Source organism: Scatophagus argus, chromosome 12 (genome assembly GCF_020382885.2).
Source record: "Scatophagus argus isolate fScaArg1 chromosome 12, fScaArg1.pri, whole genome shotgun sequence".
Taxonomy (NCBI): domain Eukaryota; kingdom Metazoa; phylum Chordata; class Actinopteri; family Scatophagidae; genus Scatophagus; species Scatophagus argus.
Window position 1 is genome coordinate 24,078,221 of NC_058504.1, and position 13,676 is coordinate 24,091,896.

A 13,676-nucleotide genomic window follows, 5' to 3' on the forward strand; every position below is an offset into this window, starting at 1 on the left:
ATTTCAAAAAAAGGGGACACAAATTATTTGTTGAAGGCATGAACTCGCATTTGTCCCAGTTAATTGTGTATCCCGACAGTTTGCTGAATAATTTGATATAATTCAGAAGGTTGGGGACTGAGACTACTGGGTCCAATAAACAGACCAATAGATCATCAGCATACAGGTTAACCAGGCTTTCAATACAGTGAAGTTTTATAACATGAATATCTGGGTGGTTCCTGATACCTATTGCAAGGGGTTCCAGTGCTATATCAAAAAGAAGGGGAGAAAGGGGGTCGCCCTGCCTCACACCACACTGCAGCTCAAATGGCTGGGATCTGTTTAAGTTGGTGAGAATAGAGGAGACCGATTTGAGATAAATTATTTTCACCCAATTGATAAATTTCTCCCCAAATCCAAATCGTTTTAATGTCTTGAACATGTAAGGCCATTTGATCTGATCGAATGCTTTCTGGGCATCAAGAGATAAGATGATGGCCTTTGCATTCTTTACCTGATCCGAGTACAATGTGTTTAAGAAAGTGACATATTTTGTCACACACAACAAACCCAGGGCAGTGGGCGACCGCGTGCAGCGCCTGGGGAGCAGTGGGGGTTAGGTACCTTGCTCAAGGGTACCTCGGCCATGGACACCGGTACGGGGAATCGAACCAGCGACCCACCGGTTATGGGTCCGATACCCTACCCACTGATCCACGACTGCCCCCGAGGACGAGGTCCCACCGAGATAAGAGCAGATGGACATTACTGAAAGAAAACCGACCTGGAATAAATCCAGTCTGATTGGGATGCACAATTGTAGAGATATATCTACCCAATTTTGTAGCCAAGACATTTTATTTTCTGGTCACAGTTTAAAAGAACGACAGGTCTATAGATTGCAGGGTCAGGATCTTCTCTTTCCTTTTTCAAGATCAAGCAGATGTTAGCTTCGCATAGTGAACTTATTCACTATAATGATTATAATGATTGACTGAACTTACTCTTCAGTGAATCATTCACCATCCTGAACATGAGAGGGAGTGTTTTTTCATGAAAGAATTCAGAATAGAATTTGCAGCCAAAGCCATCTGGGCCAACTGCTATTCCAGAAGGGAAAGCTCGAATAGCATTCAAAAGGTCAATTTTAGAAATTGGGGCGTCCAAGTCATCTTTTGCAAGACTATCTAGTTGGGGAACACTTAAATTAGCAAAAAAGTTGGAGAAGTCTGTTTCTTTGGCCTCTACATGGAGTACTGCTGGAGTACAGTTCCTTGTAGAGATCCCTGAATGGCACGTTTATCTCTTTTGGGTTAGTGATCAATCGACCTGGTTTAGATTTTATCCTATGGATCCCTTGATTAGCCCTTTCACCTCTGAGTTGGTTAGCCAGCAATTTCTCTGGCTTGTCCCCAAGTTCAAAATGTTTCTGCTTAAGTTTTAATAGGAGACAACTAACCTGTTTATTGAGAATGCTGTTGTATTCATATTTCAGTTTTAAAATCTTGTTAAAATCAACAGGTGAGAGAGAGGATTTATATGTCTTCTTGAGTACTGAAAGCGTTCCTTCAATTTCCTTAAGGTGACTATGAAGTTCTCTTTTCTTAGCTGATTCACGTGACCTCTCATCACAACCTTGAAGGTCTCCCATAGACTGAACCAGAAACCTCTCCATTATCATTTGTGGCAAGAAACTCATCTATGTGTGCGGTCATATGATCCATGAAAGAGTGGTCTTCAGGAAGACTGGGATTAAAGTGCCAGCTATATTGTCAAGTCAAGTCAAGTCAAGTCAACTTTATTTGTCCATTTTTACAAGCAGTTTGTCTCAAAGGGCTTAACATAACATCAGCAACATCCTCTGCCCTTCGACCCTCACATCGACTAAGGAAAAACTCCCAGAAAAACCTTTAACAGGAAAAAATGGAAGAAACCTCAGGGTGAGCAACAGAGGAGGGATCCCTCACCCAGGACGGGCAGACGTGCAATGGATGTTGTACAGGCAGGAAAGCAATTAACAACATGAGAAATGACATTAATAAAAAGATAAGTAAAACAAAATCTCAACTGTTTAGTTTCACTTTTTGCTACCACCTCAATATGATTTTAACATTTCACAAGTTATAAGAAAATTATAGTGGTTTAGACAGGATATTTTTGAGGGTAAGAGAAACTGGGCTGTGATCAGATATTATTATATTATGGTAAGTGGAGTTGTCAACACTAGGAAGTAATTTGGGAGAGATCAGGAAATAATCGATTCTAGTGTAAGATCTATGAACATGTGAGTAAAAAGAAAACTCTTTATCGGTAGGGGGAAGCAGTCCCCAAATCACCATATTCCTTGTTTTGATTAGATTGTTCATGGTTTGCACAGAGGTTATGGCAGGAGGTGTTTTTGGAGAAAATCTATCTAAAATCGGGTCATGGTAGCAATTAAAGTCCCCCCCAATAATGACAATGGTGGTAGAGGGTGGTACCAAATCAAATACTTTGTGGAAAAAATCAGGATTATCAGCATTTGGACCATATATGTTAAGTAGCGTTATTGGGAGGGAGTTTACGTTTCTTATCAAGTTATCAAATATCTGCCATATGAGTCTGCTGTCATGCAGTCGAGGCGAAACGCTATATTTTTTCGGAAAAGAATAGCGACCCACCTAGCCTTGCGAGTGAAAGGTGCTTGGTAAACCTGGGAAATCCAATTTGCTCTCAGCCTGCGTTGTTCATTTACACTGATGTGCGTTTCTTGAAGGAAAATTATATCTGGCTTTAATGATTTGGTTTAATGGTTGGAGGAGAGTTCCTGCCTCAAGTGGAGGAGTTTAAGTATCTCGGGGTCTTGTTCACGAGTGAGGGAAGATGGGAGCGTGAGATTGACAGGCGGATTGGTGCAGCGACAGCAGTAATGTGGTCGTTGTATTGGTCCGTCGTGGTAAAGAGAGGGCTGAGCCGTAAGGTGAAGATCTCAATTTACCAGTCAATCTATGTTCCTATCCTCACCTATGGTCATGAACTTTGGGACATGTTTTGGATGCCCCATGGACGCCTTCCTGGGGAGGTGTTCTGGGCATGCCCCACCGGGAGGAGGCCCCAAGGAAGACCCAGGAGACGCTGGAGGGACTATGTCACTCGGCTGGCCTGGGGACGCCTTGGTGTCTGCCCGAAAGAGACAGAGAAAGTGTCTGGGGAGAGGGAAGTCTGGGCATCCCTGCTCAAGCTGCTGCCCCCGCAACCTGGTCCCGGATGAAGCGGAAGAAGATGGATGGATGGATGGATTTAATGACACTACCTCTTTTAATCACATGACCTAAACCTTTTACATTCCATGAGACCAGTTTAAGATTATCATCTATATTGGTATATGTTATACTTTCCTGTACTGACATTGTGTGTACAGATTGACAGTCTCATAAATGTAAGATCAAACATACTGTTTAAATTGAGGGAAAAAAGAAAGAAAAGCACAATCCCCATGGTATAATTAGTCCTCAGCATACCTCATAGGGGAGGAAGCATCACAATTTAAGCCATATTCTTTAAGTCAGTATTTATGAATGTCATTGCCTCACACGGTGTAGTGAAAACCTTGACCTGATCTTTGTGTTTTATTCGAAGCCTCGCTGGGAAGAGGAGGCTGTGTTCCAACCGCAGCTCTCGTAGCACCCTCAGGGCCTCTGTGAACTCGCGCCGTTGCCGCATCACTGGCAATGATGCCGCAGGACTTGGCTCCCTCCTTGGATGGCAGGCGCAGGGTCCGGTGTGCCCGGTCAACGACTACCGGAGACTGAAAGTTGTCTTCGCCAAGGAGCTTTAGAATCAGGGCCGCGACGAATTCTGTTGGTTTACCACTCTCCTCATGTTCAGGTATGCCAATAATCATTATATTATTGCGACGCAAAGGGTCCTCGAGGTCATCTACCTTGAGTTTGAGTGCGCTATTCTCATCTTTCAGGCCGGAGTGCTGGTGTCCCAGCAAGACCAAATGGAGTATCCCCACGACTGCTGAAGGCCTGCACGTTGGAGCTGGAAGACTCTCTACAGTGCATCTTCAACCAGAGCCTGGAATGGGGGAGGGTCCCTCAGCTGTGGAAAACATCCTGCACCGATCCCTCTCTCACTTGTACAGTGTGGTGCTGTGAGGATTACATTCTTGGACTTCTCCAGCATCTTCAACAATATCCATCCTATGCTCCTCAGAAATAAACTAACAGAGACGGGAGTAGGTTCACACCTGGTGACATGGATTACAGACTACCTGACAGGCAGACCTCAGTATGTGCGACTGTGGGACTGCAGATCTGACACTGTGGACAACAGCACAGGAGCGCCGCAGGGGACCCTGCTCTCTTTGGTCCTGTTCACCCTGTACACATCGGACATCCACTACAACTCTGAGTCCTGTTACATGCAAAAGTTTGCAAATATTGTGGGCTGCATCAATAGTGGACAGGTAGAGGAGTACAGGAAATTGATACAGGACTTTGTCACATGGTGTATTTCCAACCACCTGAACCTCAACACCACCAAGACCAGGGAGATGGTGGTGGACTTATTTACTTTTTATCTTTGTTTACTGTGCTTTAATTAGTATTTATTCTATGCCCTTTAACCTTAATGAATGAATGAATAAAGTATCTATCCATTTGGACTTGACTCTATTGGAGTTGGTTTTTCACAGCAGAGTAAATTATCAACACAGTAGTGTGTAACATTACATTTATCAGAGTTATATGAGCCTCCAGTGTCAAACTTTAAAATTCAATGCAGTGTTAATGAGCATTAGAACCAGAGCTGATTTGTTATCACAGAAGACTAAATTATTAACACTGCCGAGAATCATATTTACACTCTAGTCTCAGTTTAAATAACACCATACAGTGTAAGCAAGTGTTACTTTTTAAGTTTTTGAGTTAATTTTACTCTGAAATATTAACACTATGGCAAGAGTTAATTTAACACCAATTCTGAAAAGAACTGAATACACTCAGAAATAGTGTTAAATTTCACTCTTAGTGTTACTTTACAAGTGCAACATTTGCTGTGTAGTTGCATTTTTGCATTTTGCAGCTCATTAGATGTTTTGTATCTCCTGAATATGACACCTTTTAGTTGCTTTTAACTTTCTGTCATCACTCATTTTAAATGTCAGTATAGCTAATCTCATAGTATAGCTACTGTCATTAACCTATAATTCTATTTATTTTGTCTGACGATGTTGTTATTGTTCATAACGATTGTGAGTAGCTCAGCAGCATGGAATGTGTAAATGAGAACAAATATATCTTGAATTTATAAAATACAAAGACGGTAATCATATAAAATGGGAGAAGACTTAATGCAGGTTTATCAGTTGTTTCCTGTTCTCCCTTAGCTATGCCTCTCCTCAAAAACTAAAAACACAGAAAACTAGCTACTACTACTATGTAAGTGTGAAGACAAAGTCCATAATAAAAGACATGCATATGAGTATGAGAGATTCATTTTTAGTGAACTACTAAAAAAGGTATTTATATTTATATGTTGTATATGTGAATTTGACAGTTCAGAGACAAGACCTTGTCTGGCTAAATAGTTCAACTACAGCAAGTAAGCAAGGGTGAGTAAAGATAGCAGAGAGAGAAGTGTAAGCAGCAAGCGATACAGCCCAAACACAGAGCCAGTGGACACATATGCCAGCTAGAAAGGTAGCAGATTATCCCTGGCACTTATTTCAGATCCTATGATTAGATGTAAGGAATATCCAACAATAAACTGGTTAGAGAAAAATGTAAAGAAAAACTTCCATCACTTAAAACATGGAACAGGGAGGAAATAACATAAAATAAGGAAACAACCATCAAGATTTCATGATTTCAGAAGCTCCACTGGTCCAACTGCGTATACACACAACATCAAGTGCAGGTCAGTAAATCTGGATAATCCTACTCCCACCTGCACTGGATGTAAATACTGTACATGTAAATAGTGCATATTTTTAATTTTCTTATTTTTATAAGGTTTCTATTTCATAATATTTAATTGTACTCATTCTATTTTACTTACCTATTTTTTGGTAGCAGGGACAAAAAGAATTTGACTGCACTTTGTACCGTGTATGATTGTGTGTGTGTAACAAATAAACCTATCTTGTATTTTGTCTGTGTTCTCCTCTGGCAGCGCTCGGAAGCCAACACATAAACCTTTTTGTTACAGAAGAACCTTGACAGAACTGAAGTATGAAAATAATTTTGCCTTATTTTTTTCTTCTGCATTGATCCATGTATAATGTATTACATTTGCTGTGTACCTGTGTTAACAGCTGTACTGATCAAAACAGAAGTGTATCCGTTTTGTGAGAGGCACAAAAAACAACAAATCTTGTCTGTGTAGACAAGATTTTAAAAAGCCAGTTAATTTGTCTGTTTTGCAGCTGTCAAAATTTCACAAATACCTGCAGACAGTTCCAGTTGAGTGTTGAGGTTAACAATTTGTGTGCTCACCAGGCCAGTAGTACATGAAAACCTTCTTTCCCAGCTTCTGCAGGGTGACCCATAATGGTTCTGATCCATTCCACCAAAGAGGCAACCGACTGTCAGGATTGGTCCCAATCAGAAACTCTTTCTTAGAGGCATTATCCCACATGTAGTTTCCAGTCATCTGATGAACGTCACAGTGACGGCCTGAGAAAAATCAACATGTGGAACAAAAAATAGTATAGTCTGAGTGTCAAACATCTGATATTCCTCTGTACCAGCGAATTATTGTCCAAAAACTATTAAAACCACATCAGTGCTTCATATCTTTGCTATGGGTTGCATGTTCCTTCTTTACCATGAATATACACACTGAGCCTTTATTAGACATTAAAATATATGGTATAGGATAAGAGTAGGTGTCAGTGAACTGGATGCACATATGTGCGTGGGTGTCTCCAGCCAGCCAGTGACTTTCATCAGGAGAATGTGCTCTATCAAAATACACACATCAGCACATCATCAGAGGCAGGATCCAAAACTCACATCCTGTTGGCCAGGATGGGCTGTTGTTTTGGGGCTTAGTAAGATATAGCACACAGACGTGAATCTCATTCTCACAAAAGCAACTGAAAACCAGAGAGCAACTCCAACAATATTCTTCTCCAAGCCATCATCTTCAGTCTTGAAGTTGTTAAGGCTCAGAATTATTATCATAACACAGCAGCGACATGGAAATTTGATGATGATTAGATGATTGAATGAAATACTGAAATATTAATGGTGCATTTTTGTTTTTATATTTAGGCTATTTTATTATAAAGTTATTATTAAATTATTATTGAGTAAAAAGTAGACTGATAAAACAATAAAAATTAGGGTAGCCCTACACTACCCTATCCCGGAGCTATTGAGAGAGCAGCAACACTGGTTATACCTTATGTGGTTGCAGCTCATTTGAGCTTTAATGATAATGTTTTAATAACCCACACAGTAAGAATCAATTGAGAAATACATTGGATGAAGAGTTTTTTGTTTTGTTTTTTTTTTTAATTTACTTTATTAATCCAAAGCTGGGAAATTACTTCTCTGCATTTAACCCATCACTGATTGAAACACAAACACATGCAACATGCAACATGCGGTGAAACACACAGGAGCAGTGGGCTGCATCAAGCGCCCGGGGAGCTAATGGGGTTTTTTTTTTTTTTTAAAGGAGCACGGTCAGGATTTCTATCTTGTGGTTGTTATACCATCTTCCTAAGAGGTATTAAGTCAGGCCCGCTTACTACTTTTGCCCTTACTACCCAGCCATGCTACTGAAACTAACCTTGTTTTCCTCTGCCCAGGTTCACTGGTCTGCCTCTGCCTGCTCCGCCTCCTACACTGGACCTATGGTTTGTTTTTGAATTGCGATTCTTGGTTTGGATTTGTGGATCGGATCTTTGGATTTCTTTGTTTATTGGACACTTTTATGCACTCACTCGTCACCTGGCTCAGGTTGTTTTCTGTCCAACTGTTCGACCCTGTTTGTGTTTGTGAAGAATATCTCCAGTAAAGAGTCGTTTAAGTTTTACTCAGTCTCTGTTCGTTTGCTATTTGGAGACCATCTTTGTTAAACCTTAACAGGCACGTGCTCCACAATGAAAAAAATAGGACCACAAAAATAAAAAACAACAAAAAAAAAACCAAATTTGTAAAACATTCAAGTAAAACAAAAAATTAACAATTTATATATAGAATATTGTGCATGGTGTGTGTGTGTGTGTGTGTGTTTTAATATATAAAATTACTAATTGTCAGTGAAATCCTATACATAATCAAAACGTATATCTGTCTTCAATCAGCAAACAATTTATATGTAGGTTTGACACATAATAGTAAAAAGTAGTAATGTTTGTTAAGCTAATCTCATGTCTGGTGTTTTTGTTATTCTTGGTTTATTGATTTTGGAGTCCATGTGCCATGTTTCATGTTTGTCTTATGTGTTTTCATTGGTTTATGTTCAAGGTTTCTGTCATGTCCTGGTTCTGTTTGCTGATTTTGAAGTGTGCCATGTTTCATGTTTTATGTTCAGGTTTTGGTCCTCGTGTTCCCAGTCACCTGTCTCAGAGCCTTAGTGTTGCTTTTACTTTGTCGTGTGTTCCATGCCAGGATTTTGAATGTCTTCAGTTCAAGCCAGGAGAACTTTGTCTTGCCATGACATGTTTTTGCCAGGTATTATTGCCACAGTTTTTCTTAGATCCCATGCCACACTAAGTGTGCTTTCTTTGAGTTTTTGCTTAGATAAATAAAGACTATTGTTTGGACCTCTGCCTCGCATCCCTGCCTTTTTGACTCTGCAGCGGGGTTCAGCCTTTTCTGCATCAGTGATGCTGACACTTTTTGACAGCTAATACTTGACTCACAACAAGAAAAGTTTGTGTCTGTTCATGCATGCAAGATTAAAAATGTTAACAGGGCTCCAGACTAAAAAATTTTAGGAATACACGTTAAAACGAAAGGAAATGCAAATATTCACATTTCTACTCATTTCCAGTGTTACTAATAAATAATCTGATAATAAAAGCAGGGGTTACCATGGGTTGTTTTAAATTCAGTGATACATTTTATTGTGAACCACAGCACCAACATAAATATAGCATATAAAGAGCAGTCATTATGGCACTAGAAAATACAGAAAATAGAAAATATACATTCAAAAATCGTGTCTTTGTTCAGACTATGTTCTTTGACTGTGTTCAAAAATGTAAAAAAACAAAGTTTTGTTTAACCGTTTTTTTCTTTGAAGCTCAAGTTGACCTTTAAATTTCGTGCAAGGCAGTTCCTCCTTTGCAATGAAAAATGCTGTGTTACTTTACTGCGGTTCGTTAAAAAACTTTCAGGTTTATTTCGCCATAGCTGAGTCAGGACATGCCTCCTCCTCTAGCAGGCTAGTCTCTGCCTGTAATGGGCCCAACCCGCAAGACAGGATTGGGAGAAAGAACTGATTAATTGTTCGCTTAGTCATTGTACCGTTCATTCATCTGCTGCCATCATTAACAGAGTCAAACCGACACGCCTCCTTCCACTGATAAACTCCAGTCCAGGACCCTCCCCTGTCACTCATTAGCTACTTACAGCCATCAATATCTATGCTCCTTCCATTCCCTCACTAACCTTGGCCAGCCACCTGCAGCCTCAGATTCCAGAATATTCACCCTTTCCACTTAAAAAAGAAGAAAATGTAGGCTACTAATCAGACACGCGTGAGTGGGTGTGGAATTTACTGGCACACTGCCTGAAATTTATTTAGGTGCACAGGTGTGAGTACCTTAGGAAATTACTCATGCTGTCTCCTGATTTGGTCGCAAAATGCGAGTATTTGATTGCAGTCTGGAGCCCTGGTTAAGTCAGCCAAACACTGTAAAATGTATCTTTGTATATAACATCTTGTGCACTCATATTTTGGGTTTTTTTACAGGAAACATAGCTACAACCAAAGTGAACAAGTTTTGTTTATGAGCAAAAACAAAACGTTTGCACGTTACCATACTAGACATCCAAGTTTAAAATTGCCTGGAATTCTTCTTTAGTAACAATTACATCACTGAACGCATCAAATGACGTCACTGGTGATGGAAGAAAGGAAATTTGGAGGAAATTTTGGAGACCTCAGCTTTCGCCGTCAATTTAGGGAATATATTAATAATAATAAGGCATTTTATTTATAGGCACCTTTCTAGACACTCAAGGTCATTTTACATCATTAGTCATAAAAAACACACACAATAATTAGCAACACCAAACAACAATAAGAGCACTCAGTTTGTGAACTGTCCTACCAGAGAGGGAAGAACAATAGATCTGCTGTATGCTAATGCAAAGGATTGTTACATCTCTTCCCCCCTCCCCCCACTAGGCAGGTCAGATCACAACCTGATCCACCTCTCCCCCTGCTATGTGCCTCTCGTAAAGCGTCTGCCCACAACTTCAAGGACTGTGAGGAGATGGACAGACGAGGCCAATGAGACACTCCAGGGCTGTTTTGAGGTGACAGACTTGCAGGCACTCTGTGAGCCCCACGGCCAGGACATTGATGGGCTCACTGAGTGCATCACTGCCGACATAAACTTCTGTGTGGACACCATTGTCCCAACCACAACTGTAAACTGTTACCCCAACAACAAGCCGTGGGTAACCAAGGACATCAAAGCCATCCTCAACGACAAGAAGAGGGCTTTCAGAGCAGGCAATAGGGAGGAGGTGAGAGCTATTCAGTGCACCCTGAGAATAAAGATCAGGGAGGCAAAGGAGAGGCACCGGAGGAGGAGAAGTTGGAGTGGAAACTCCAACAGAACAACATGAGAGAGGTGTGGAGTGGCATGAGGACCATCACAGGTTACGGGCCAAACAGCGGAGGAGTTGATGGCGGTGTGGAACGGGCGAATGAGCTGAATCAGTTCTTTAACAGATTCGACACTGGGACCCCAATTCACGCTTCAAACGACTGCTCAGCAGTACGGTTGCAGCAACTAGCCACTCCAGCCTCTCTCCCTCCCCCCACATTCCATCTGGATGGCCTCGCTCACACCTCGTCCCCAGAAGCCTGGGTGGACCACTCTCACCTCGGTACCACATGCACTCCTCCCCCACCCATCACCCCAACGATGACCTTCACAGCTGATCAGGTGAGAAGACAGCTGCAGAGACTCCGTGCAGGCAAAGCTGCAGGCCCAGATGGTGTGAGCCCCAGGGTCCTGAAAGCCTGTGCCCCCCAGCTAAGCGGAGTACTTCATCATGTCTTCAACCTGAGTCTGAGTCTTCAGAGGGTCCCCGTGGTGTGGAAGACGTCATGCCTCGTTCCTGTCCCGAAGACGCCGCGTCCCAGCGACCCCAAGGACTACAGGCCTGTGGCCCTGACGTCACACATCATGAAGACCCTGGAAAGACTCGTCCTGGAACAGCTCCGGCCCATGGTCCAACCACTTCAGGATCCCCTTCAGTTCGCCTACCAGCCCCGCCTTGGAGTAGACGATGCCATCATCTACCTGCTGAACAGAGTCTACACTCACCTGGACAAGCCGGCAAGCACTGTGAGAATCACGTTCTTCGATTTCTCGAGTGCGTTTGACACCATCGGGCTGGCTCTGCTGGTGGAGAAGCTGACAGCGATGCAGGTGGATGCCCCACTGGTGTCCTGGATCGCAGACTATCTGACGGGCAGACCGCAGTATGTACGCCTGAAATGCTGCCTGTCAGATGAAGTGATCAGCAACACCAGGGTTCTGTTCACAGGGGACTGTTCTCTCTCCCTTCCTCTTCACGATCTACACCACAGACTTTACGCACTGCACAGAGTCCTGCCATCTTCAGAAATTTTCTGATGACTCTGCAGTGGTTGGATGTATTACTGGGGGGGATGAGAGAGAGTACAGGACGGTAGTGGACAACTTTGTCACATGGAGCGGGAAAAACCACCTACAGCTCCATGTGACAAAGACCAAAGAACTGGTGGTGGACCTGAGGAGAACCAAGGCTCCAGTGACCCTATCAACATCAAAGGGGACACTGTGGAGGTGGTGGAGGAGTACAAATACCTGGGGGTGTACTTAGACCACAAACTAGACTGGTGCAAGAACGTGGACATGGTCTACAGAAAGGGCCAGAGCCGCCTCTACTTCCTGAGGCGGCTGAGGTCCTTCAACATCTGCAGGATGATGCTGAGGATGTTCTATGAGTCGGTGGTATCCAGTGCCATCACATATGCCGTTGCCTGCTGGGGCAGCTGCCTGAGGGTGAGGGACACTAACAGACTCAACAGAATCATCAAGAAGGCCAGCCATGTTGTGGGAGAGGAACTGGACTCTCTGACAGTGGTGTCTGAGAGGAGGATGTTGTACAAAATAAGAACTATACTGGACTTTCCCTCTCACCCTCTCCAGAACGTGCTGATCGGCTACAGGAGCTCGTTCAGCAAAAGACTCCAGATGCACCACAGAGCGACACAGGAAATCATTCCTGCCTGTCGCCATCAAACTGTTAAACTCAGCACTGTGACGGACACATTCACTTTATATATATACAATGTATATATTGGTTTTCTACACATGTACATACCTGCATTTTAAATTTTCTTAAAAAAATTGAATACAGTTTCTGTAAATACCTGTACTTTGAGATTTATTTTTTTGTTTATCCTATCTTTATTGTTTATCCTATTTTTTATACTCTGCACTTTTCTCCTTTCTTGGTTGGGAATACTGCATGTGCAATGTCTGTAAGAACAAGAATTTCCCTCCAGGGATAAAAAAAGGAATTCTGATTCTGATTCTGAACAATAAGAGAAAATAAGAGACAAAAAATCTTTGCAGAAGATGTGACAGAGGGGGAGAAGGTAAATTATGAACATGGGCCCCAGCACAGAGCCCTGGGGCACACCTGTGGTGACAGGGACAGAGGTGTGTTTGTGATGATATTGCAGGAAAATCTGTCCAGAAGAATGGTGTGTGAGACTGTGTCGAAGGCTGCACTCAGATCAAGCAGGAGGAGAATGGATAGTGAACCTTAGTCAGCAGCAAGAAGAAGGTCATTGGTGATTTTGAAAAATGCTGTTTCAGTGCTATGGAGAGAACGAAAGTCAGACTGTAATTGTTCATATAAATTATTGTGGGATAGATGGGTATGGAATTGAGCAGCAACTGTTTTTTCAAGAATTTTGGAGGTGAGTGGAAGATTTGAAATAGAACGAAAATTGAATATTGAGATTGTTGGGATCTGAACAGGGTTTCTTGAGTACTGTTACAGCAGGTGTTTTGAGAGAGGAGGGGACAGTTCCAGTGGTAAGGGAAGAGTGAATGTTTGTGAAGAGAGGGGACAGAGAGGGGAGGGTGGTCTTTACAAGAATGGTAGGAAGGGGGTCTAACTGGGAGGTTGAGGATTTGGATTTTTCAATAAGTTTGGTGATTTCGTTGACTGAGGGTAGGGTAGGGTGAATGCACAGAGTGAATGGGTGGGGGCAAATAGGACTGGAGTGGGTGAATTTGGAGCAGAAGTGGGTGTCAGCTGCTCGTGAATATGTTCAATTTTTGTTGAGGTGCAGAGAGAGTAAATGAGACAGATCTGGTTTTGAGTGGAGCAAAATTATTTAGAAGGTTATGGAGGCTGTTGTTGTAGTGTGGTAGCAAGAGAGAGGGAGGGAATCCTCATCAAATTAAATCCAAAATATGTCCGTTGATGTGTGTGGGGAAGTTAACAAAC

At 42.3% G+C, this 13,676-nt stretch overlaps 1 protein-coding gene across 3 annotated transcripts in view; it reads right to left on the reverse strand.

Moving 5' to 3' along the window:
* The window catches only part of enpp6 (ectonucleotide pyrophosphatase/phosphodiesterase 6), a 79,913-nt gene that overhangs the window by 31,341 nt on the left and 34,896 nt on the right, over positions 1-13,676 (reverse strand). For 2 of the 3 annotated variants that reach the window (XM_046406052.1, XM_046406051.1), the window contains exon 2: positions 6,465-6,644. The exons of the other annotated variant lie outside the window; for it this stretch is intronic. In XM_046406052.1, the coding sequence (XP_046262008.1) occupies positions 6,465-6,644 (180 nt within the window). The remainder of the gene's footprint in view (positions 1-6,464; positions 6,645-13,676) is intronic. 3 annotated transcript variants of the gene reach the window in all.